Source organism: Prunus avium, chromosome 7 (assembly GCF_965620075.1).
Source record: "Prunus avium chromosome 7, drPruAviu1.hap1.1, whole genome shotgun sequence".
Classification (NCBI taxonomy): domain Eukaryota; kingdom Viridiplantae; phylum Streptophyta; class Magnoliopsida; order Rosales; family Rosaceae; genus Prunus; species Prunus avium.
The window spans coordinates 26,804,158-26,826,419 of NC_142290.1; the positions used below are offsets into that span (position 1 = coordinate 26,804,158).

Consider the following 22,262-nt stretch of genomic DNA (forward strand, 5'->3'; position numbering starts at 1 on the left):
GCTGGGAACCAAGACACCAACCTTGACCTCTAAACCTCTTACCTGAGTTTGTTTAACCTATACACAGATCCTGAGCACCGAACCCCAAAACTAAGCCGCTCAAGGCACCATATCTAGGATGTATGTTTGTGAATAGGCCAAGACCTAAAACCTCGACTCTAGCCTTTGGTTACTAGTTATCGAATTGCAGTGGAAGCTAAATAATTAACAATAATTGGAATTACATAAACTATATTATGAAGTGGACACCAAAAAATAATAACTGTCATGATCTTAAATATCACATACCAATTTATACTGGAATACTAATTCTTTCCATTTGTGTAATATCTGCTTAACATTTTGTGAGGACCACTTTTTACAGAATCCCTGCAACAGATATAAAACAGCCAACAAAGCTATAAAGAACCAACACCAACTACTAGTACCTGGTCCTGGAGAGAGAGTGAGAGAGAGAGAGTGACCAGTAAAGTAGGGTCATTTCTTTCTCTCCCAAACTTTTTACAAAATAAACTTACTAAGGAGGTGCCATGGTGACTGATGGGTACACGTACATGCAAGTGAGAAGAAGAGGCAGATCGCAGAGAAAAAGTGTTCTGAAGAATTTGGTAGGTGTGCAATGTTGAGCAGGTAAAGCCAATTATTATAACATTTATTTTGCATATATTATCAAGTATTACATATATGTACTAAGTACTTTTCTGATTTTTGCTTTCAAGAGAAATTTTGATAATTACTCTCTATACTTATAACGATTATAAAAAGATAACTGCATTTGTTTCCATAATATGAAAATAAGACCTATATATGCGATGACTTGTCAATTACAATCAGTCAGTATCATCTTACAAGACTATGATTTAGAAGTTAGTCTTCCTACGCTAACAGGGTTTACCCGGTAGAAAATGACATTAACTTACAGATTAGTGGTCTCAGGTTTGAAATCTCATGACATCTTGATAGTGTATGTGTGTGAGAAATTCCCCTCCCATTATAGTTTAGACTATTGCTTGTATGCTTGTAATATTAACATCATACTTAATGCTAAAGGCCATGTGTTATGCAGGACAAAAAATGAAGAAAATAGCTGCACTAATTAACTTGAAAATGATAATGTAGTTTTTTTTGAGAAAATTTAATCGCTTCTCTCTGAGAAAACTCTAAAGAAAAATCCCTAGCTGCTGCCCACTTTGGGAGTCGGCCACCACCCTTTCTTCTCCTCTCATCCCTCTGGAGTCTTTGTTTTTTTATTTTGTTTTGTGATGTAGAAGTGTCGTCGCCATGATATAATTGCCGTCCTTTGGCCCACACATGGAAGGATTTGGCTCCAGTTCTCAGTATTTGATATATATTTGAAATTACGAAACGGGGATGATGCCAGGTTGCGTCGTGTTCGGGTTTAGCCAGTGCGACACTATGAGTTTAGCCGGTATGGCGCTATAGCTCTGTTGGTGTAGGTGGCTTGATACAAGCCATGATGTGTAAGTCACACATCGGAGAATACAACATTAATCTACAATTTAAATATAGGTGGTCTACTCCTGATTGCATTGAGGCCTTTTAAGTTAAAACCCCACACCTAAAGGTCCATTTGGTCTACTCTCACCCAAGGTATTGGACCTAGTTGGTTAAGGTGGGGATAATATCGGTGCATGGTTTGGATAGATAGTGAACTCCTATTGGGCTCATTGATACGACAATTGGTATCATAGCCTGGTTTGGCTATGACGCACTTGGTTCTAGGTAGAGCCATTACATGTTCAAGGAGGTGACTCAAGTAAAAATTCTTGGACCAGCGGAGAAAGGTGGAGAAAGCTAGTAGAGCAAAGGCTAGTGGAACAAAAGGCAAGGCTCAGGGAAATCCTAATGGCATCCAACCAGGTGGAGCAAAGGCTCCTAGCAAGGCTCAAGAAAATACTAGACATAGGTGGAGCAAGAGCTATTAGCGAGGCTCAAGAAAAATCCATGTCGGAAAAGGTGGAGTTGCAAGGGCTCACTCTTGAAAAAGTGCGTGTGTTGTGAACCGGTGAGTTACCTTGGCTTGTATCTCGCCAATGTGGAGATTATTGGTGTAAGTGGCTCGATACAAGCCATGATGTGTGTTAAGTTAGCTTTAGCAAGTTTGATTTTTAGCTTCCTTAGACAATAGTGTATTTGCTATTGTATTTATCCAAGCTCAAGTATAATTAGTCTAAGTTAGAATAGGTTGAAAGAGTTGATAGTGACTGAGACAAAGTGTGGCTGATTGCAACCTTGGCAAGGTAAAATCATGCATTGCAAATTTTAGGTTAGGTTGAGTAAATATGATGACTAGTCCTGTTCAAATATGTCTTGCTAATTTGATTCTTCAGTCCAAGTCGAAAGTCATAGTGTTGAGGAGAGCCTTCCCAATCAAAATGACAATGTTATCATTGGTCCTCTAAATCAAGGGCAAGAATGGTTTATGGCAATGCAAGATGAGCTAAATCAGTTTGTTAGGAATGATATTTGGTACCTTTTTCCTAGGCCATCACACTATAATGTTATAGGGACCAAGTGGATTTTCAAGAATAAAATTGATGAACAAGGAAATGCTGTAAGAAATAAGGCTAAGTTGGTTGCTCAAGGTTACACTCAAATGGAGGGAATTGATTTTGAGGAAAGCTTTGCCCAGTTGCAAGGTTAGAGTCAGTTAGTCTACTACTGGCCATTGCTTAGGTCAAACTCTTTCAAATGGATGTCAAAACTGTCTTCTTGAATGGAATTTTGAATGAAGAAGTATATGTTGAGCAACCAAAAGGTTTTGAAGATCCACATCATCCAAATGATTTTTTTAAATAGAAAAAAGCTCTCTATGGTTTGAAACAAGCCCCTAGAGCTTGATATGAGAGGTTATCCTCTCATCTTTTAGGAAATGGCTATGTTAGAGGGCCAGTTGACAAAACCTTGTTTGTGAAATAGTTCAAGAAAGATGTTCTGATTGCTCAAATATATGTGGATGATATTGTGGTTGGTTCAATCTCAGAGTTTCATGTACAAGAATTTATTCAAGTCGTGACTAGTGAGTTTGAAATGAGCCTTGTTGGTTAGCTTAACTACTTTCTAGGTCTTCAAATTAAACAAAGTCAAGATGAGATTTTATCTTAATCCAAATATGCCAAAAACTTGATCAAAAAGTTTGGTTTGAAATCTGCCAAAGTTGCTAGGACTCTAATGAGTACAAGTGCAAAGGTGCAAAGAGACTCAAGTGGGACAAGTGACACTTTATAGAAGCATGATAGGAAGTCTTCTTTACCGCATTGCTAGTTAACTTGACATAGCCTTTAGTGTAGGTGTATGTGCTAGATTGTAGAGTGATCCTAAGGAGTCTCACAAGTGCAAAGGTGCAAAGAGGCTCAAGTAGGACAAGTGACACTTTATAGAAGCATGATAGGAAGTCTTCTTTACCTCACTGCTAGTCGACTTGACATAGCCTTTAGTGTAGGTGTATGTGCTAGATTTCAGAGTGATTCCAAGAAGTCCCACTTGTTTGCAGTCAAGAGGATCATCAAGTATGTGAGTGGTACCACAAACTTTGGCTTGTGGTATACCTATGACACTAATTCTGACTTAGTTGGCTTTAGTGATGCAGATTGGGCTGGTTGTAGTGATGATAGAAAAAACACTTATAGGGAAGCTTTTTATGTTGGCAACAACCTTGTTGCATGGCATAACAAGAAACAAAATTATGTCTTTCTGTCTACTGCGAGGCAGAGTATGTGGCAGTTGAAAGTTGTTGCACATAGCTCCTTTTGATGAAACAAATGTTAAATAATTATGGTCTCTCTCAGTCATCTTTCTCATCTATTATGATAACATGAGTGCCATTAACATTTCAAAGAATCATGTGCAACACTCAAGAACAAAACACATTGATGTTAGGCACCATTTCATTAGAGATCTTGTGGAGAGCAAAACATTAACTTTGGAATTTATTCCTTCCTAGAAACAACTAGCAGACATTCTAATTAAAGCTCTGGATTTTCAAAAACATGTTGATCTTTGAAAATCCATTGGTTTATGCTCCATTGAATGATTAGCTACTCTGTCTATATACTTCAGCATTTTATTTTTTCTCCTACCAGTCTTAATACCTCTTCTCCTCCTACCAGTCCTTGCCCATCCATATCTCATTCTCAGAGGTCTATAACAGTTGGAAATGTTTCCAATTTTGCATCACCCAGAGCTATGAATTTCTTTCATTCTGTGGTGTCGAACAAGAAGTTTGTTCCTGAGCGTATTTACAACATTTAGGCTCTCCACGTTTGTGATTGGAACTGTGTTAATCAAATGATCAAATATTATCAATTGCAATCTCAATTATCTCTCTAGTGAGTATAATGCATCTATTGTTCATGAATTATATCATAATTTTCCTATCCAAATTGCTTTTACAAAGTCTCGTATATCTGTTAGAGACGTGTCCATCATGTTTACTCATGTTGTGATTCATAAGGTTTTAGAATTTAGTCCATGTCCTCGCACTAGCTATAATTATTATTTTGCTGTTGTCTCTCAATACTCTATTGAGCAGTTTCGGAGTCTTGCTTATGAAAATCCTTCCCTTCCTCTCACCAACAAAGGGTTTCCTAGGAAATCTTATTTGAAGCCTTTTTACAATTCCTTTGAGATTTTGTGAGTCATAATCTTCTACCCACTGCCAATAATTCCAATCTTACTCTTGGTGGATGTCAGTTGATGCTTGCTATGCTTAATAGAGACCCTGTTCCTTTTGGAGAGATCATATGTCACTCACTTCAGACCAAGACTGCTGGTCATGGAACAAAACACAAAGAGTCTCTTGTCTTTCCATGTATTATGTTGTCTGAAGGGAGTTGAAATGAACCCTAGTGATGTCTAGCATGAGGCACCTATTATTTATGACTTAGCCTCTATTGCTCTAAGTGACAAACTATCCACTCCTCAACTATCCAAAGCTTCGAGTGCCTCTACTTTTTCCTTTTCACATATTTCTATGGTGAAAATGACAATACAAGATCAAGCTTATGAGCTTATCTATTTGAGGAAGTTGGTTCCTTTTGTTATTGGTGCCCATTCTTCTTCGTCATCTTATCCATTTGGTACTCATGCTAATCTACATGATGCAGCTGTGGACACCATTGGGGATTTGGTTGTTGAAGACTTTGAAGATGACTTTGCGGAGACAAACTTTGATGGATCTAAAGCCTCTATGGAATTTTAGTTCTAAGCAATTGTCTTGACTTAATCTTATATTTTGCAGTTTATGCACTCTTGGGAGTAACTTTTGTAAAGGGTGCGCCATGGAGGTCTGCATATTTCCAAAATGAGATTTTTCGAAATCCACTTTGGTCATTTGAAATTTGCATCTAGAATAAAGGCTACATCATATCATTCTAGCTAGATCAAATTCATTGTTGGTTTCCTCAAGATGATGGTTTCTTGAAGAAATCGACCACTTTTGTTTGAATATATAGTTCATCGATTGTTACGATCCGAAGATGAGATACGGTGCCATGAGGTGAAAAAGCTGATGGACTAGCTGCCATTTTTCATGAAGAATTGTTTTTAGCTCAACTATGTTGGTGAAAAAAGGTTGCATAATGAGGTAGTGCTCTAGTCCTAAATGTACATAAGTTTGTTTGAGTTTGTGAATACCTTTATTGTAAGAATCTTGTTAACATAGTGGATTGCCTAGTCAGAAAGATGACCCCTAATTTTTCCCATTGGTGGGTTTCTGGGTAAACATGTTTGGTGTGAATCTCTGACATGATGATGAATGTTCACACACAATGCACCTTAGTTGTTGCTAGCACATGGGATGCCTAGATTGATGGGTCCTTTTAAGTGCTTAGGTTGTCGCTTAGGCTTGCAGGGGTATGAGACTTGTGTGTAATTGTGTGTGTTGATTGTTGTGTGTTCTTAGGTCTGTGACTAGTTATAGGCTAGTTATACATTTGTTAGAAATACTTTGTGTGTCAGATCTTTTGAGTAACTTGATTAGAGTTTAAATTTACCTCTTCCACCTAAGTACCAATTTCAATGTGTAAGTCCCACATGGGAGAATACAATAATAATCTATAGTTTAAATATAGGTGGTCCACTCATAATTGCACCGAGGCCTTTTAAGTTAAAACCCCACACACTTAGAGGTCCATTGGGCCTACTCCCATCCAAGGTATTGGACCTAGGTGGTTAAGGTGGGGAAAATATCGGTGCATGGTTTAGATAGGTAGTGAACTCTTATTGGGCCCGTTGATACAACAATTGGTTTCAGAGCCAGGTTCGGCTAAGACGCACTTGGTTCAATGTGAAACCATTGACATGTTCAAAGAGGAGAATCAGGTACAAATTCCTAGATTGGCCGATAAAGGTGGAATGGGTTAATGGAGCATAGGCTCAAGAAAATCCTAGGTGTAGATGAGTAAGGGCTCCTAGCGAGACTCAAGAAAAATCCTTGTCATAAGAGGTGGAGTTGTGGGGGCTTACTCTTGAAAAGTGCATGTATTGTGAACGGGCGGGTTACCTTGGCTTGGATCTCGCCAAGGTGGAGATTGTTACAGTTTAAATATAGATGGTCCACTCCTAATTGCACCGGGACCTTTTAAGTTAAAACCTTACACCTAAATGTCCATTGGGCCTACTCCCCCCCCCAAGGTATTGGACCTAGGTGGTTAAGGTGGGGACAATATCGGTGCATGGTTTGGACATGTAGTGAACTCCTATTGGGCTCGTTGATATAAGAGGCTCTCTTTAGGTTGCTCGAGAGGATGTGGAGCCATGGTCCTGTTTCTTGTTTATTTGTCTAATAATTCCCATGAACTCTTTAGGAGTTTGATGTGGTTTGTTTTTTGTTTAGGATATTTTATTTCCTTTTGGCTTTTGACTTTCGATACCAATTTGCAGTTTTTTGTCGTTGCACGTCAAATCTTTATTGCAAGTGTGAGTACATGTGATGTTGCTGATTCGGGGATTTTAATCATTTTTTGGGTTGTGCATATTCTCTCTAGATCAATTCAACGTGTTGTTGCGTTTTGTAACTTGAGAAGTTGTATACATATTCGGCACCTTAGTTGCTTTGTACTTGTTTTTGTTTATCTTATCAATAGAATATTATTGCTCTTTTATTTTATTTAAAAAAATTAACTTGAAAATGGTGTTCGAGCAGTTCAATTATAGAATATAAGAACAAAAAACATTTGGAACTCACATTTGGCATATCGGATTCAGTTTAGTTTTAATATCCTATTATAACTACCAGTTAATGAAGTAACATGTTTAATTGCTGATGATTTATATTGTACCTTCTCAAACTTTAACTCTAGCTAACACCCTAGTACGTTTTCAGTATTTAGAGCCCTTCGATTAGCCTTCCAGCTAGCCTGGCTTTCTACAAATAGGCCCTACTCTATATTATTTGTTTTTTTTCATCATTTATTAGCTTGATGATATATTTTCAATAATTCACTGCTTTGGATTTGGACCTAGTTTTTTTATATAGTTTTTTTTAAATTTATTTATTTACAAAATAGGCCTATTTTATTTTCCATTTATTAATATGCTCATGTTTTATTGCTTCTGCTATCTTACATGAATATACCATATTAAGCTTTGTTCTAACTAAAGATATTGTTTTCATTGCTTTGGAACGTAATTAGTTAGATTAGAAAGTGTGTGGAAAGAGATTATAGTTATAGTTTCACAATTATATACTCTAAAGAAGAAGTTCCTAGTTTGAATCTCTGCCCAAAGTTGGTAATGGATTTAAAAGTAAATTAGCAAGTACTTAGTTATCAATCGTAGCTTTTAATCCCTGCCATAGTATATGTACCTTGTCACTTTGAATGTCTTGATTAACCAATTAACTCATAAATTCATGAATTCTTTATGAGATTATTAATGTATCTAATTAAATTCATGCATTCATCATGTACTACAACATCTCCCCATCATCATTATACCTTTTAGAATTCATTAATTGTTAATTTATTAAATGTTAAGTAGATAATGAAATGTCTTTAATTCTTGTTGATTTTTAAATTTTAATTTTACAAACGATATGATATTTATAAAGTTATTTTCACAAAATTCATCACAAATATGTATAGTTGTCGTTTTTTTTTTTTTTTTTTTTGCCATGATAGTTCTCGTATTCATGTTTGTCGAATATGACCTCTTATGATGAAGTGAAGACAACTACCACTAAATCAGTGACAAGTTGGATATGTGCATAATTGATTGATCGATCGTGAAAAATGGCATTTTTCTTTTAAAAAAAATTAGATAACATAAGGATTTAGGGTAGGATATGAAATTATGAAAAAGTATGGGGATGTAACAACAACTTTCCCCTTAGTTCCCCAATCAAATAAACCCAAAAAAAAACAAAAAACAAGTGAAGGAAGCAAAGGTGCATGGTACTTTGAGAAGCCAAAGCCACTCTCAAACTTGTGGCCTTGTCAGGGTTCACTCTCAGATGGGTCAGCCCCAATTGTCCATCATCATTCAGACTCTCACCCCCCCTTTTATAGGCCCCACACCATCCCTCCTCACCCCCACATACATCACCCCCTCCCCTCCTCCCTCTCATTTCTCCTCTCCCAATTTCTCCATTTCCTCCTCTTTTTTCACCACACCCAAAACTACACCTCTCTCTCTCTCTCTCTCTCTCTCTCTCCAAATTTTCATGGACAAGGTTGAGAAGGAGACTCAAGACTTCATGAACGTAGAGTCATTCTCTCAGCTCCCCTTCATACGCCCGGCCCCTCCCGTCAACAAAGAAAAGGGCATCCGCCTCTTTGGCATAGAATTCGGCGCGGACACCCCCACGGAAGACTCCGAATCCCTTGACTACACCAATGCCTGCGAAGACACCCCCGCGAAAGAGTACAACATCAACACCACGACCGGCACCAACAGCAACAACAAAAGCAGCGAAAGCGGAGGTGAGAGCAGCCGGAGATTCGAATGTCACTACTGCTGCCGGAACTTCCCGACCTCCCAAGCCCTCGGGGGCCACCAAAACGCTCACAAGAGAGAGCGGCAGCACGCAAAACGCGAGCACCTCCAGTCGGCCATGGTGCATGCCGGCCACCACGGCCTATCTCACGACGCGCACCACCACGTGTACGGCTTAATGAACTACACAACTTCTAGGCTTGGGGCTTCACCTCACCATCACCATACTGCTTATCCATCTTGGAATAGTAGCCACTCTAGCTCCATTGCTGGTGCTCATCAACATACTAGGTTTTATGGAAGCTCTGGTGGGACGTACGGCACGCAATCAGCGCCCATAAATGGGAGCCCTTTGGCCCTGTGGCGGATCCCTGCAGTTCAGGGTACTACTAACCCTAGTTTCAATCGTGACCGTTCGATGAATTTGTTCGCCGGCGGGGAGGAGATGAAGGCGGCAGGGGTCGGTGGGACGGGCGGTCAAGGGCGGTATGTGTATGATTCGTCAATGGCGAGTGTGCAAGACCATGTGAGTTTGGATCTTCATCTGTAATAAGATTAATGCTGCTATGATTTGGATAACTACTTTAATCAATTAATTAATTAGTACTACTTTAGAGGGAAAAAAAGAGAGAGAGAATTTGATGATGATGATGAGAGAGAAGGGAATTAATTAATTAATTGTTTTAAATATATAATCTCCTGGGATTAATGCAAATGAGGCCAATTTTAGGAAATATTCCTGCTCATAACTTCAGTCACAATTTTTAGTATGGTTTCAGTATGTAAATGAGGAAATCATGTGTTTGGAGAAATCGTCATCAATGTAATTAAAATAATCAGGAAGCAGTACTGTTCTTGATTCTGAAAGCAAAACTTACTGTTTACAGGCAAGGAAATTGCTATTTTTGTGAAGCAAAATTTTCGTTTAGATTTCGTTCCATCAGCAGAGTTGGGTTCATTTCATTCACAGCAATGTCTCTCTCTTCTTTGAGAGAGTATAGTTTAACTTTTGTCCACACGTGTGAGGAATATATGGCATCAGTTAGGAGGTGCATGGACTTTTGTAGATACACACGTGTGGCTATGTCGATGTATTTGTTTGGTTCTCTAGACAGGTGGGGTGATGAGAGAGGTGGATTTTGATTCAGTGTATCACACTGCTGCGCACACACACACACAGAAGAAAGATGATGATCAGGTGATAAGGTTTGATGATAGTGTTCTGTTTTCTGCTGCCTCAAAATATGCAGAAAGAAAATGATATATCCATGGAATTTTGCAGGTTGCATTGCTTCCTGCTACATTTTAATTTATGTATTTTTGCTTATACAGTGCAATTGATTTGAGAGAGAGAGAGAGAGAGAGAGAGAGAGATTTATCTTGTTTCTATTATGTGAATGATGTGAGCCCATCAAAGTTTAAATTATGTCTTGTTTCTACTTAATGATTGAGGCAGAAACCTCCTTATTCGTGACACCAATGGCTAAGGAGACAGAAAGGCAACTAAATTTACTTTTTTGGACCTTATTTATTTCTACGCAACTATATTTACACTCTAGATTTGTCATTCCGCGCTCCAGATCGATATCTTATTATCTTAAATCACACACGAAAGAAATACATGTGGAACAACAATCCGAGAGTGTGAAAGCCCGATCTTGATCATACTTGGTTGGTAATATAAGAAACAGATTTCAAATAGTTCTGATGGAAAAAATAAAAAGAAAGACAGAAGGCACTGAAAAATCAGAGGCACTATAGTATATAGTTGTACTACTGAGTGAGATCATGAATGGGGGTCATTCAAAAATAAAGTAATAGCATGATAGGCTAGTGAAATACCAAGTTAAATTTATGAGGGTCTACAACTAGGGATCCAATATGGAGTCACTTCTATGTGCCTTATTAGAAGCACATTTATCATCATTCAAATGGAGCAGTACCAAAACTTTCATGGCTTTAAAATGGCAAAGCCAACCCTTGGCAAAAGCATGTGCCCTCTTTGCTCTCTATGAACGACCTTGAAGCAAGATATGATCAAGATGGTAGTTAGGCTCCCTTCTTTATTTCCCCTTCTCTTTTGTACCTTAGCTTTAATTTTATGTTTTTGAGAGAGAGAGAGAGAGAGAGAGAGAGAGAGAGAGAGTTGTGGTAGGTGGGTTAATTTGAGGTGTTGGCTGATATAGGTGTGAAATGTCGAGAGTGAAGAGGAGGACAGGAGAGCATGCATTTTTCTCTTTCAACAATAATTCAGTTAGGACTGATGGAGTTTAATCAATCATCTATTACATTGCATGTGTGGGAACACTATATGGGTCAGAGTATTTTTTCTTTGGCTTGATAATGGACTTAGCTCAATGAATCTCATACACAACTCGCACAACTCTCATCTCATCATCATTCAGATGCTATAAAATATTGTTCACTTTCGATGTCGGGATTTGTGTTTTGTCTCAATCTCTTGCCCATAAAGAAAAAAAGGTACTGTTCAACGGCTGTCTCTATTTGTTTGTTCCTATACCACTATTTGCTTGTTTGTTTGTGTGTGTTTTTGTTAATTAACTTACAAAATCCAAGTAATTAAGGCTCTTAATTCATTTTCTCAAAGCTTTGCTTGTGGAACAAGCCAAGTTACTTACTTTTGCAATGTAATCATTAGTTAGTTAACATCATAACTATCACATTACACCACTTTTGTTGCACTAATTTACACTTCAAACAAGTTTTCCATTTCTGGGCAGCAATTTGATCTAAATATAGATTTGCAAAGCTCCAAAGCCAGTCATCCTCAGCAACCAGGAATTGGGAAAATGAGCTGTTCCCAAATTTCAAATTCCAAGTCAGTTTGGTGGAGATTTTGTCTTGAAACCCAGATTGAGAGACTCTTTCAATAACTTCCTATCTAATAATACCCCCTAATTCCATCCATTCTTGGTTTTTCTCTCAGGCAAGCATTGTACAAACTGCCAAAAGAAATACCAAAAGAAAATATTCTTCTGTTTTTTTTTTTTTTTTTTTGAGTTAGGGGACATACACTCTTTGCCCCTTGAAGCAGGGCTTTGAATAATTTTGGTGTATAGTCCAAATTTAAACCTTGGAAATATAAACCAGTAAAGAAGAGAAAATAGCAACCTGGTGAGGGTATTTAGTTCATCATGTGGGGTTGCAAGCATCAAAAGGGAAATAATAAGAATAAAGCATTAATGAAGTAACCCCTTTCATGTGTCTTAGAGCATGTACTGTTCATATAGCATTAATATCTTTCGTCAAACAGTAACCAATCATGTACTGTTCAATGTTAGTATATTCATTTACCACAAAAAAAATTATAATAAAAAAACTTTCACATGTTTTTCTAGATCAGTGACTTCCATGTTTTTCAGTCATATGTTGTTCTTCGGAAAGATTTTAACGAGGCTCCCTTTTATCATACTAGTTTCTTCTCATGTATTGTTTTTTATGCGTCTAATGAAATATCATCTTTTCTATAAAACAAAAAAAAAACTACATCCCAACTTTTCTCTCTAAAATTACTGTTTAATGAAATTATTTCTTCCTATAATAACCTTGAGCATATTCCTGTCTCATGTAAGGTGGAGGAATCTAAATTACGGATACTAGAAATGGTTAAGATGTTGATTTTGTGCATTAACATCGAAAGTAGGAGTATATATCAAAACATTTCTAACGGAAACATAATTGAAGTAGTTACAAAAGCATCCATGTAATACTTTTCTCAGAAAGAATTGAGTGTTTACTTCTTTTAAAAATAAGGTTTTAATGATTTGAGGAGTCGCCTGACATTATTCAGGACTCTTTTTATTTGATGCTCGTAAAAAAGGTCATGTACCCATATTTATTTTAATGTTCAATAAAATTGCTCTCGTACCGTCGAAGTTTTCTATAAAAACAAATAAACAAAATAACAATTTTTTAAAAGGAAAGAAACAAGGGCAAATTTGAGACTATCCCATGTTGAATGTTGTAGAATTGCAAAAAAGAAAAAAGAATGAAAAAAGCAAGTTGCTATCAAATATGAACATAGCAAAAGGGTGCCTCGTTTTACATGAAGAAAAAGAAGGCACCCAAATAAGAAAAACAGTGGTGGCAGAGTTAACGTCAGTCCAACTATGAAAGGGGTCCACAAGTAAATGCAAAATCTAAGGGGGCATGTGATGAGGAGGAAGAAGAAGATGATAAAAGGTATAATAAAGACATTTCAGTCTGAAAGAGAGTACAAACAAACAAACAACCATTGCAATTAGGAAGAAGGACCACTTCTTCTTTCTTCCGCTTCTGCTTCCTTCTTCTGCTTCTGCTTCTGCTTCTGCTTCTGCTTCGCTCTCTCCTCTCCTTGTATTTGTATTTTGTATAAGAAAAATAAAATGAGAGAGAGAGAGAGAGAGAGAGAGAGAGAGAGAGAGAGTGATCCAGTGAGCAGTAGAATTTAAGAAACATCGGCCCACAGCTCTATAAAGCTTACAAACGAGGTAGACAATTTATACACTGTTGTACCCTTCTCCTCATTTGAATAAATAAAAATAAAACCCTACTTGTCTTCATTGAATAAAATCAAATTCATCATAACTCAAGATGGACACCTTGCAGACGTCCACGTTTTAGTGTCTTTCGTAGAGAAATGTTCTCTGATTAGACTACGCTGACAACACAAGAGGTTTAAATGTGGATCATCAATATGAGTTTGATTCTTACTTGAATGTGTAGTCTGGATTCACGTTACTTTCATATGCCAACATAAATTTGACAAGAGAACATTACTCAACATTACTTTGTTAAACCATCCATGAGAGAGGAGTTATATAATTATCGTTTACATGCATCACTTTGATGTTAAAGTATATGGTAAATTTAAAAATTTAAAATTTGTGTGAGGATATAATAGGGAAAAAATATGAATTCCTAATGGATTAGTTTTCCGGGAATTACAACACCACCTCTCACCCAAGAATTGAATTTCTCCAAAATCAAGAATTCAATTCCTAATTTTGTGTGAACCCTACTTACTTTTTAATTCATTGATGTGAAATAAATGCAAAAATCCTAATGAGAATTCCAATTTCTGATTAATAAACACACCATAAGAGGTAGAATTAGATTGCACAGTGGAATTATGATTGAATGACTTTTATCCCATTCATAATAACTATTCTACCCACCAAACGTTGCTTTTGGATTTAACCCAAGAGGAGAATTCTACAGTCTACGGTTCCATGTGAATGGTGGTGATAGGGGTAGATTAGCATTTGCATTAAATGCCAAACAGGCTTGTTGAGCATGTGGTCGCGTCCGTAGGTTCTGTTAGGTGTCAACTCTCTCTCTCTCTCTCTCTCTCAACTCAGCGCCCTGCTGTCTAAGCAATATTACCTTACCCTACCTGTAATAGTTACACAACTCCACACATTCCCACGAAATCAATTCAAAACAATAAAATGTACATTCGAAAGAAGGATGTTACGGTCAGTCGCTCATGTTTGGACGGATCCTTACATGTAAATTCTTGCACTTGATACACCGAGCCTCACACGCATCAACAGTTAAAGATCGCACATGCGGGTGGGCAACTCACTGTGACACAGCCCATGTGCATTCTAGTACCTGGAACTATATTTGCAATGGTAAGTGCACTTATTCTACATCTACGATAACTTCCACGGTAAATAGTTTCGATTTTCAGTTTACTATTTTAACCTCTAAAATATTATTCTTTTGATATTAGTTTTGCTAAAATAAAGGGTATTTTAGTGAGATAAGCTATAAACTTCGAAGAATTGACACTGGCAGCTCAGATTTTTTTCTTGGTCTAAACCAGTAGTATCACCTGGCAGCTCAAGCAAGTCAATAATATCTCATCCAACATCCAACCAAAAGCAATCAACTGCTTTACATTTACTTCAGCAGTAAGTAATCTTTTCATCTTCACCTTTTTGAGGTCCCCATGGTTGGAGAAGTAACTATACCTCCAGGTTTGAACTGTGCTGCTCTAAGTTTATGATGCTTTCTGCTCAAAGCTGAAATTGTCTGTAAGGACAACATATGCCAATTCGTGGCTTGCATACTTCTGTACTTTATGATGCCTCAACTACTTCAAAGGTGGGCCTATGTTTGCTGCTACAAATAGGAACCTATAATGCCTCACCCACAAGCACAACTGGATTTGAACAAATTCCTCAGATTTCACTTGAGCAAAATCACAAGCTATAATAATAGCTAAAGGTAGATCTGTGTCTCAGATTTACAGTTGCTTTCCTCACAGTATAAACACCAATTGTGGTCCTTGCTAATATATTATGACTTTGCCCCTTGAATTCCTGTATCACATTATGCTGTCATTGTCACAATCAATGGGTATGGCATATACTAGCAATCCTTCATGATGAGATTATGTGATGTGATGACAATTTTTCCAATCAATTTTTACCTTTAATTCGTACAAGTCACAAAATAACCAAACTGCGGTCAATGATGTAAAATCATCTGGATAAAGTATTTTTTACTCACTAGGATAGTAAATCAAAGAACAATTGTAACCATAGAGAAACTAGAATTACATGTATATAACATCAATTAAAAAATTGTAGTAGAATCTTTAGTATGTGCACCTGCAAGAAATCATCTGAGTCTTTCTTGCTGAGAGCGGGAACTGTGAGCTTCTTCAATATGTCGAGTGAGAAGTGAAATCCCATAGTGTGAGGCACTTGAGGTGGCATAATAGGAAGTCACAGTGAGTTGAGTAAACCTTGGAAGTGCATAACCTGCAGAATCCCACATTTTCAGGGAATTGAAAAACTTTCATACAGAACTTAAAAAGAAAACCTTCATTGCATACAAAACCTAGAAATCATGTGTATACAGTCCTTTATAAAATGGAGTGGCACATACTGAATCTCGTGTCAACTGATAAACTCAAAACCTAACCCAGATACAAAATTGCAAATTCAATTACTGCTAGTTAAATTAGTCATGGAATTCTATATCTCAAGGTCTTACAACCGAGCACTATGAGATTGGATTGTGAAGGCAGCTTATTGACAGACAAGGTTATACTTGTATTGTACCCAATCTCAAAAGACTATAGAAAGAAGAAGACTCGCATACCAATACAAGATGAACTTCAAACCATTTGGCTCTCACTGTCATGAAACTATGCAAACATGACCTATAATATTACTCCAACAACAATGGTTCTAGCAATGCCACCTGAAGTGTGCAAGATGTAGAACCATATATCATTAACAATTAGTAATTGCCTCTTTTGTAGGCGACAGCTATTCTGAAGCCCCTACTCATGGGATTCAATGACACTGGATTCAACCAATAAGAATTGAATTTTCAATTTGAGGTAGAAGGCTGTTTGCAGTGGTTTAACCCAATCAATGAGAAATTATGGCATGGAGATATATGATCCATGATATCCAGGTGCTTCAGTAACTAGGGCTGGCCCTTTGTAATTGCAAGTCTTTATTTATGTATTATATGGTAGAAACTTCATAACAGTGGAGGTTAATGTTCACGCTACTAATAGTTACAAAATATAAAGGACATCATGTCATTTTGACCATTGACATACACTACTGCTAGAAGTGTAGGCATCCATATGATGCCAGGCCAATAGCCATGCATGGGCACAACCCCACATATGTAACTATCCCGTGGGCAAGTTGAATCAGAAGAACTAGAATGTCATCTTAGATTTACTGAACTTCATAAATTTAAAAAAGTTTAATTGCTTTTGGTCATCATTTACGAAATACAAGTTCTTCAAGAGACCTAATCTACACTAACATTTAAAAAATTTAAAAATAAAATAAAGTCTTTGTCAGCTGTATATGGGGAAACGTCCACTATACCCCTCTTACATTAAACGTTTACCTATCCAAAAACTAAATTCACTGTGGTCATTATACATTACCCTAACTACCCACCATGCCTCCTCATGCTCATTTTTTCGCTTTCTACAACTACTGCCCTCAAATTATATGTGCATCGTGTGTGTGTAAGCCTTCTAGGCTTTTATATATATATATATATATATATATATTAAAAGTGACATACTGATGTCACAATATCATAAAAATGCCAAATGAGACTGAAGTTAAGAACATTGGGAAAAGATATTTAACTCAGGGTCTCAGATATGGAGAAATATATTATATGCATAGAAGGAACTTGGATTAGTCTAAACTAGGTACAACCAAATAAGTCAAGCACTTCTACTTTTATAGTACTTAACCAGTCCGTGGCTGCTAAATGAGCGAACCATTTAATAAACAAAAAACGAAAAGAGCAACAACAAAGAGGAATGTAGAAAGATTCATCACGATCCCACACTAATGTAGACTTCTTTTAATCAAATGGAGAAAGGCAGGAATTTTACCTCCAAATGCAGCACTGGCACCCGAAAACAGTAGCAGTGGAGGAAGCTGTGATTGAAAAAACAAAAGTGAGCTAATTTGATGCACATAAGAATATGAATCTTTTTTTTATAAATGCCAATATAACTTGAAGTGCATGGCAGGTTAAAAGAATGGGAAAACAAACAACAAGGATATGAGACCTACCCCAACTAAGAAAGGAAGCCACTTTGGGCCCTTCAATCGATTCTGAAGGTACGGTATCCCTGCAATCAAGTAACACTAAGCAATTTGCATATGAAAGCCCATAGTCTGCAAGACAAAGGGAATAAAGAATACCTGTATTGAACCCATGAATTGCACTAAGCATTCCACCAATACCAGAGCCAGCCTATTCATACAGAAAATACCACAAAAGGTTAATCACTCGCATAACAAGCCACATCCATATTACCAAGTTTATGTAGACTGTCCAATTAGCATACAGTGAAACATGATCTTTGTATATACACCTAGACCAATGACCCTAACATCACGACTGCTTTCAGGTACTACTTCTATCAAATGAATCAACCGTTCACCATGGGTTTATGCCCCATTATGGAAATTAAGCCAATGTCAATAACATATTGTGATGCAGATTATATTAGATGGTTCCGTAGCTAATACCAACCAAGCACATAAAAACTAGCCAAGGAGCATCGTTAAGATCTCAGAGTTACACATTTAAATGTTGTAAATCTTTAAAGTTCATAAATAAATGCAGCAAAAAAAAACCCCAATTCAAAAAGTGTTCTACTCCAAATTTCCATATCAAAACCATGAAAATTTTCACAACGAAAATAAACTGCTACATCAAGAAACTAAATTTGGCAAGGGAACCAACTTCACACAAATTGGGGAGGAAAAAGAGAGAGACTTACAACAGCAGTGGCGTCATGAAGAACAGAAGTGATGGTCCATTCACCCTTGTCCTGAATATCAAATAAAACAGAGCCAAGTCAGTTCTTCCAACTGTAAAATCCTCAGAATCAAATCCTCAAACAGGTAATCTGCGTTATGGGTTGGTACCGAATCATGGTCCAGGAGGGAGAGACAGCGAGGGCAGCGAGGGGTGCCAAGGCCTGGATTCATGGTGGGATCATGGTGCAAATTCCCACTCCTCAGCTTCTGTTCGTACACCTCTCTCGTCCCCATATTTTTCAACTCCAAGCGGCCAAACCCACGCTCGCACACCAGTTCTAGGTGAAGAAGAAGAAACTGGTTCAGTGCACTGTTCATTAAATAAAACAAAGCCCCTTGGCCCAATATCATATGGGTCACAGTTTCACAAAGCTTTATACAGTAATGGGCTTTCTAATTATGAAACTGGACTTTCTCAAACCTGTATAAAGTAATGGGCTCTCTCGCCAAATGCCACTGATTGGGTGTTGATTTGATGCCATCCGTAATCGTCGATTTTGTTGGTTACAAAAAGATGTCTTGGTGATCTTCAATTTCTCTATTTTTTCGCAAAGATCTTCTTTAAGTGGAGACTTCAAAAATAATTCAGATGATTGAAGTAAAATTTGTGTATGTTTCAAAATTGCATATTACGGAATTATGTGATCATAGACAGCCATGCTTAAAAAATTCAGAGTAATAATAACAATAATGAAAAGGTGGCAACACTTTAGAAAAATCAAACTAAAATGTTCTTAATCCAGAAACACATTTGCTTGGTATGCTTCCGGTTGAATGATGACAATTTCCTCAAATGGAGCTTTTAGCTTGAATCGGTGCTCGAAGGTTACGAATTATTTGGTCATTTTGATGGTTCTCTGGTTCCTCCACCGAAATTTGCTATTCTTACATCAGAGATCACAGCTGCATACAAGGATTAAGCTTTACTGAGTCTATTTAAAAGCCTAAAAATTCAAATATAATAGTAGCATAATAATACACATTGCATTGAAGTTTATATTTTACAAACCTAACAAATACTAATATAGGAATAACGTAAAAGTACACTGCAATTTCTATTCTATAAACCTAAAAACATACCAATGTAAGAGTAACATAAAAGTACACCATGTGTTGCAGTTTCTATTTTATAAACCTAAAAAAATACAAATATAAGAGTAACATAAAAATATACATTGTGTTGTAATTTATATTCTATAAACCTAAAAAAATACCAATATAAGAGTAACGTAAAAGTACACACTATATTGCAATTTAAATTCTATAAACCTAAAAATACTAGTATAAGAGTAATGTAAAAGTACACATTGTGTTGTAGTTTCTATTCTATAAACCTAAAATATAAGAGTAACATAAAAATACACAATGTGTTGAAGTTTTTATCATAAAACCTATATAAAAAAATACCAATATAAGAGCAACAAAAAAAATACACAATGTGTTGTAGTTTTTATTATAAACCTAAAAAAAATATCAATATATAAGATTACAATAAAAGTACACAATGTGTCGCAATTTTTGTTCTATAAACTTTTGATCGTTAATATAAATATTTGTAAATTAACACATATCACGAAAACAAGATTGGTGTAGTGGTTTGCAATTGAAGATTATCCTTTGAGGGTCAAGAGGGTAGCTAAGGTGGTGGTGTCAGGTGGTCGGCAGGCATGGTGGCTGACGAAGGTGGGCGGTCGGCCCGCAGCAGTGGCCAGCATAGGTGGATGGTGGGCGGTGGCCGGAGGTGACTCATCGGACATGTGGTGTTATGTGATTAGCTTTAAATAAATTTGTTAAAATATAGGAGTGGTGCAATGTGTGAACTTTTAGAAGGTTTTTTAATTGGATACTATATTTTAGTCATTGACCTTATCTAAGATTATGTGAAATTATATTATCATCTATCACAATATTAAACTTCCTATTGATTTTAAACCAAAGCTCCCTAATGAATGACCGACATAGAGAAAACGTAAATAGTTTTTAAAAATACGTACATTAGTCGTACTTACTAACTAGGGCTTCAAATACTATAAAGACCAACTTAATTCTTTCAGTAAACTAATCAACACACATTGGCAGTTGCTTTACTATAACAATTGATTGCCATTTTCATATTTCTACACCAACCCCCCAAAAACCCAAAGCCCCACCACTTCCACCAACCACACTTTGACCCAAAAAACACCGTGAAGAACATTGTCGAGAGAGAAAACAAAGCAAAGCAGCAAACAAAAAGTCAATAGTGGAAAACAAACACATCATATTCAACAAGAGCATCTCCACTTGTTGCATTGAACTTGAGAGTCCTTGCCTGAACATAGCCACGAGCAAACCGAAAAACCCCACTTCCACCAACAATTGACATCTCTCTCACAGCTTCAACCACCGCGTTTCGACCAAAAACACTAAGGCTGCTCCCATTAAACTTACCTTCAACAAAAGCCAAGTTCATGGTCATCAACAAAGCATCCTCACTTTGTGAAGCAGACCCATAAATCCCTTGTGCTCTTCCCACAAGCTTGGAGCTTTTTTCGGGGCCCACGGTTAATGGGTCATCAAACATGGCTATGGAGCCAAATAGGGTTGGGGATTTTTTGGATGTGGGTGTTTGGGCAACCCAAATGGCAGTAGGGTTTGGACCGCTGACAATGTCATGGAAGTAGAAGTGGAGGTGGCTTAGCTTCTCTTGCTTGTTGAGGCCAAGTGCTTGTAGAGATGGGTTTTGAGAGAAGTTTGGTGATTTTGAAGTGACCATGGTTATGAAGAAGAGAATAGTTAAGGACATGAGGAGGGATTTGGAGTTCTCGGCCATGGTTGGGAAAATGCAATTTGGAAATATTGTGTTGAAGTTTTGTTCTTGTGCTTCTGGCTTTATACAACCTTTTTGTATATTGGGGTAGTGGGTGGACTTTATAGATTATTGAAGGAGGACGTGTAAAGTGAGAGAAAGCAAGTATAGTGGCATTGTCATTGTGACATAATGGTTTCGATAGCTGATAAGCTGTATTCAATTGAGATTTTAAAAGACTATTTAGGATAATAAAAATTTAGGGAATTTAAGTAGAATGTAATGACTTATAGGATTTTATTTAAAGGATTTTTATTATCAAAAATTTTTACTATGAATTTTAAAAGATTTATATTGTATAATGTATAAGATTTGAAAGGATCACGTGGATTTAACAAGCATTCTGAATAGTACAACCAAAACATGTGTACTGCAGATAATATTCCACCCCGAGACCTATAGGCCCCAACTTTTCTACTACCCCAAGACTCCAAAGTGCACTCATATTGCAAACAAGATGAAGAATGCTTATATTAGAAAAGACTGAAGTTATAATCTTCCAATGGTGCCATGCAATGGCAGTTTCATAACTCAAGCCCACATGTGAATGCCCAATGTTTTTCTTCTGTATGTAGAACCAAATTGCACTGCATATTCCTATGAAACAACTTGTGGCTGGCTTTTCCAAGAGCTCAAAAACCAATGGCCTACCCATCTATACCAAACCTTAAACTATATTTCCGAAGGATGCTTCAAGCTCAATCATACAATCTCAATACAACAATTTGAAATTACCTTAAGGATGAGTAAGAATGCCTAGAGAGGGGTGAATATGCCAATTTAAAATTGTAATCAATAAATAAAAATAAACTTCAGTAGCATGATTGATATGGCTTATCAATCCTGAAACGTGCTGAGCGTAAAATAAAGGAACACGCAGAAAATTATTTTACGTGGTAAATCCCCACATCTGGGGAAAATTCACGGGACTCCTCAGTCCAAAACAAATCCACTACAGAACGATGATTACAAGAAGTACTCACACACATACCCTAGACACATTCTAGATAACGTTTACCAACTTCTTTGAAACTCAACTTCTGTCACGAGATGATCTTTCGACACTCCTTATGTTGAACGCAATACTAGTCACGATTACTTCAAGCTCCCCGAAGTTCTTCCAA

General features: G+C 37.0%; 3 protein-coding genes and 1 pseudogene across 4 annotated transcripts; 2 read left to right on the forward strand and 2 right to left on the reverse strand.

Moving 5' to 3' along the window:
- The first annotated feature begins 3,405 nt into the window (after positions 1-3,405).
- On the forward strand, positions 3,406-5,221 carry LOC110755837 (secreted RxLR effector protein 161-like). The gene is made up of 2 exons (XM_021957124.1): positions 3,406-3,733; positions 5,127-5,221. Exons 1-2 carry the CDS (start codon positions 3,406-3,408, stop codon positions 5,219-5,221), a joined length of 423 nt encoding a protein of 140 aa, XP_021812816.1.
- A 3,306-nt stretch (positions 5,222-8,527) lies between these two features.
- LOC110755848 (zinc finger protein 8) lies at positions 8,528-10,404 on the forward strand. Its single transcript, XM_021957134.2, has 2 exons — positions 8,528-9,481; positions 9,843-10,404. The coding sequence occupies exons 1-2, from the start codon at positions 8,684-8,686 to the stop codon at positions 9,864-9,866; spliced, it is 822 nt and encodes a 273-aa protein (XP_021812826.1). The 5' UTR covers positions 8,528-8,683; the 3' UTR covers positions 9,867-10,404.
- Positions 10,405-14,832: 4,428 nt separating this feature from the next.
- Positions 14,833-18,574, reverse strand: LOC110755844 (uncharacterized). 2 transcript variants are annotated; one of them, XM_088255882.1, is made up of 7 exons: positions 18,399-18,574; positions 18,251-18,301; positions 17,667-17,718; positions 17,535-17,593; positions 17,351-17,396; positions 15,576-15,728; positions 14,833-15,299 (listed from the first exon to the last, which is right to left on the reverse strand). In XM_088255882.1, exons 1-6 carry the CDS (start codon positions 18,522-18,524, stop codon positions 15,586-15,588), a joined length of 477 nt encoding a protein of 158 aa, XP_088112008.1. In that variant the 5' UTR covers positions 18,525-18,574; the 3' UTR covers positions 14,833-15,299; positions 15,576-15,585. The 2 variants fall into 2 exon arrangements, with proteins under 2 accessions (XP_088112008.1, XP_021812823.1); XM_021957131.2 differs by having other exon boundaries at positions 14,833-15,284; positions 18,399-18,573.
- A 1,332-nt stretch (positions 18,575-19,906) lies between these two features.
- LOC110755850 (pterocarpan synthase 1 pseudogene) lies at positions 19,907-21,159 on the reverse strand (annotated as a pseudogene).
- Positions 21,160-22,262: the final 1,103 nt, after the last annotated feature.

Excerpts from the sequence above, each read along its gene's own strand:
- LOC110755837 (XM_021957124.1), top strand. The coding sequence starts at position 3,406 with ATGATAGGAAGTCTTCTTTACCTCACTGCTAGTCGACTTGACATAGCC. Across the intron at positions 3,734-5,126 it reads TCTGTCTACTGCGAGGCAGA|CTGTGGACACCATTGGGGAT; the intron begins GTATGTGGCAGT and ends TACATGATGCAG.
- LOC110755848 (XM_021957134.2), top strand. The coding sequence starts at position 8,684 with ATGGACAAGGTTGAGAAGGAGACTCAAGACTTCATGAACGTAGAGTCA. Across the intron at positions 9,482-9,842 it reads TGGCGAGTGTGCAAGACCAT|GCAAGGAAATTGCTATTTTT; the intron begins GTGAGTTTGGAT and ends TACTGTTTACAG.
- LOC110755844 (XM_088255882.1), bottom strand. The coding sequence starts at position 18,524 with ATGGGGACGAGAGAGGTGTACGAACAGAAGCTGAGGAGTGGGAATTTG. Across the intron at positions 17,719-18,250 it reads TTCATGACGCCACTGCTGTT|GCTGGCTCTGGTATTGGTGG; the intron begins GTAAGTCTCTCT and ends CTGTATGAATAG. Across the intron at positions 17,594-17,666 it reads AATTCATGGGTTCAATACAG|GGATACCGTACCTTCAGAAT; the intron begins GTATTCTTTATT and ends ACTTGATTGCAG.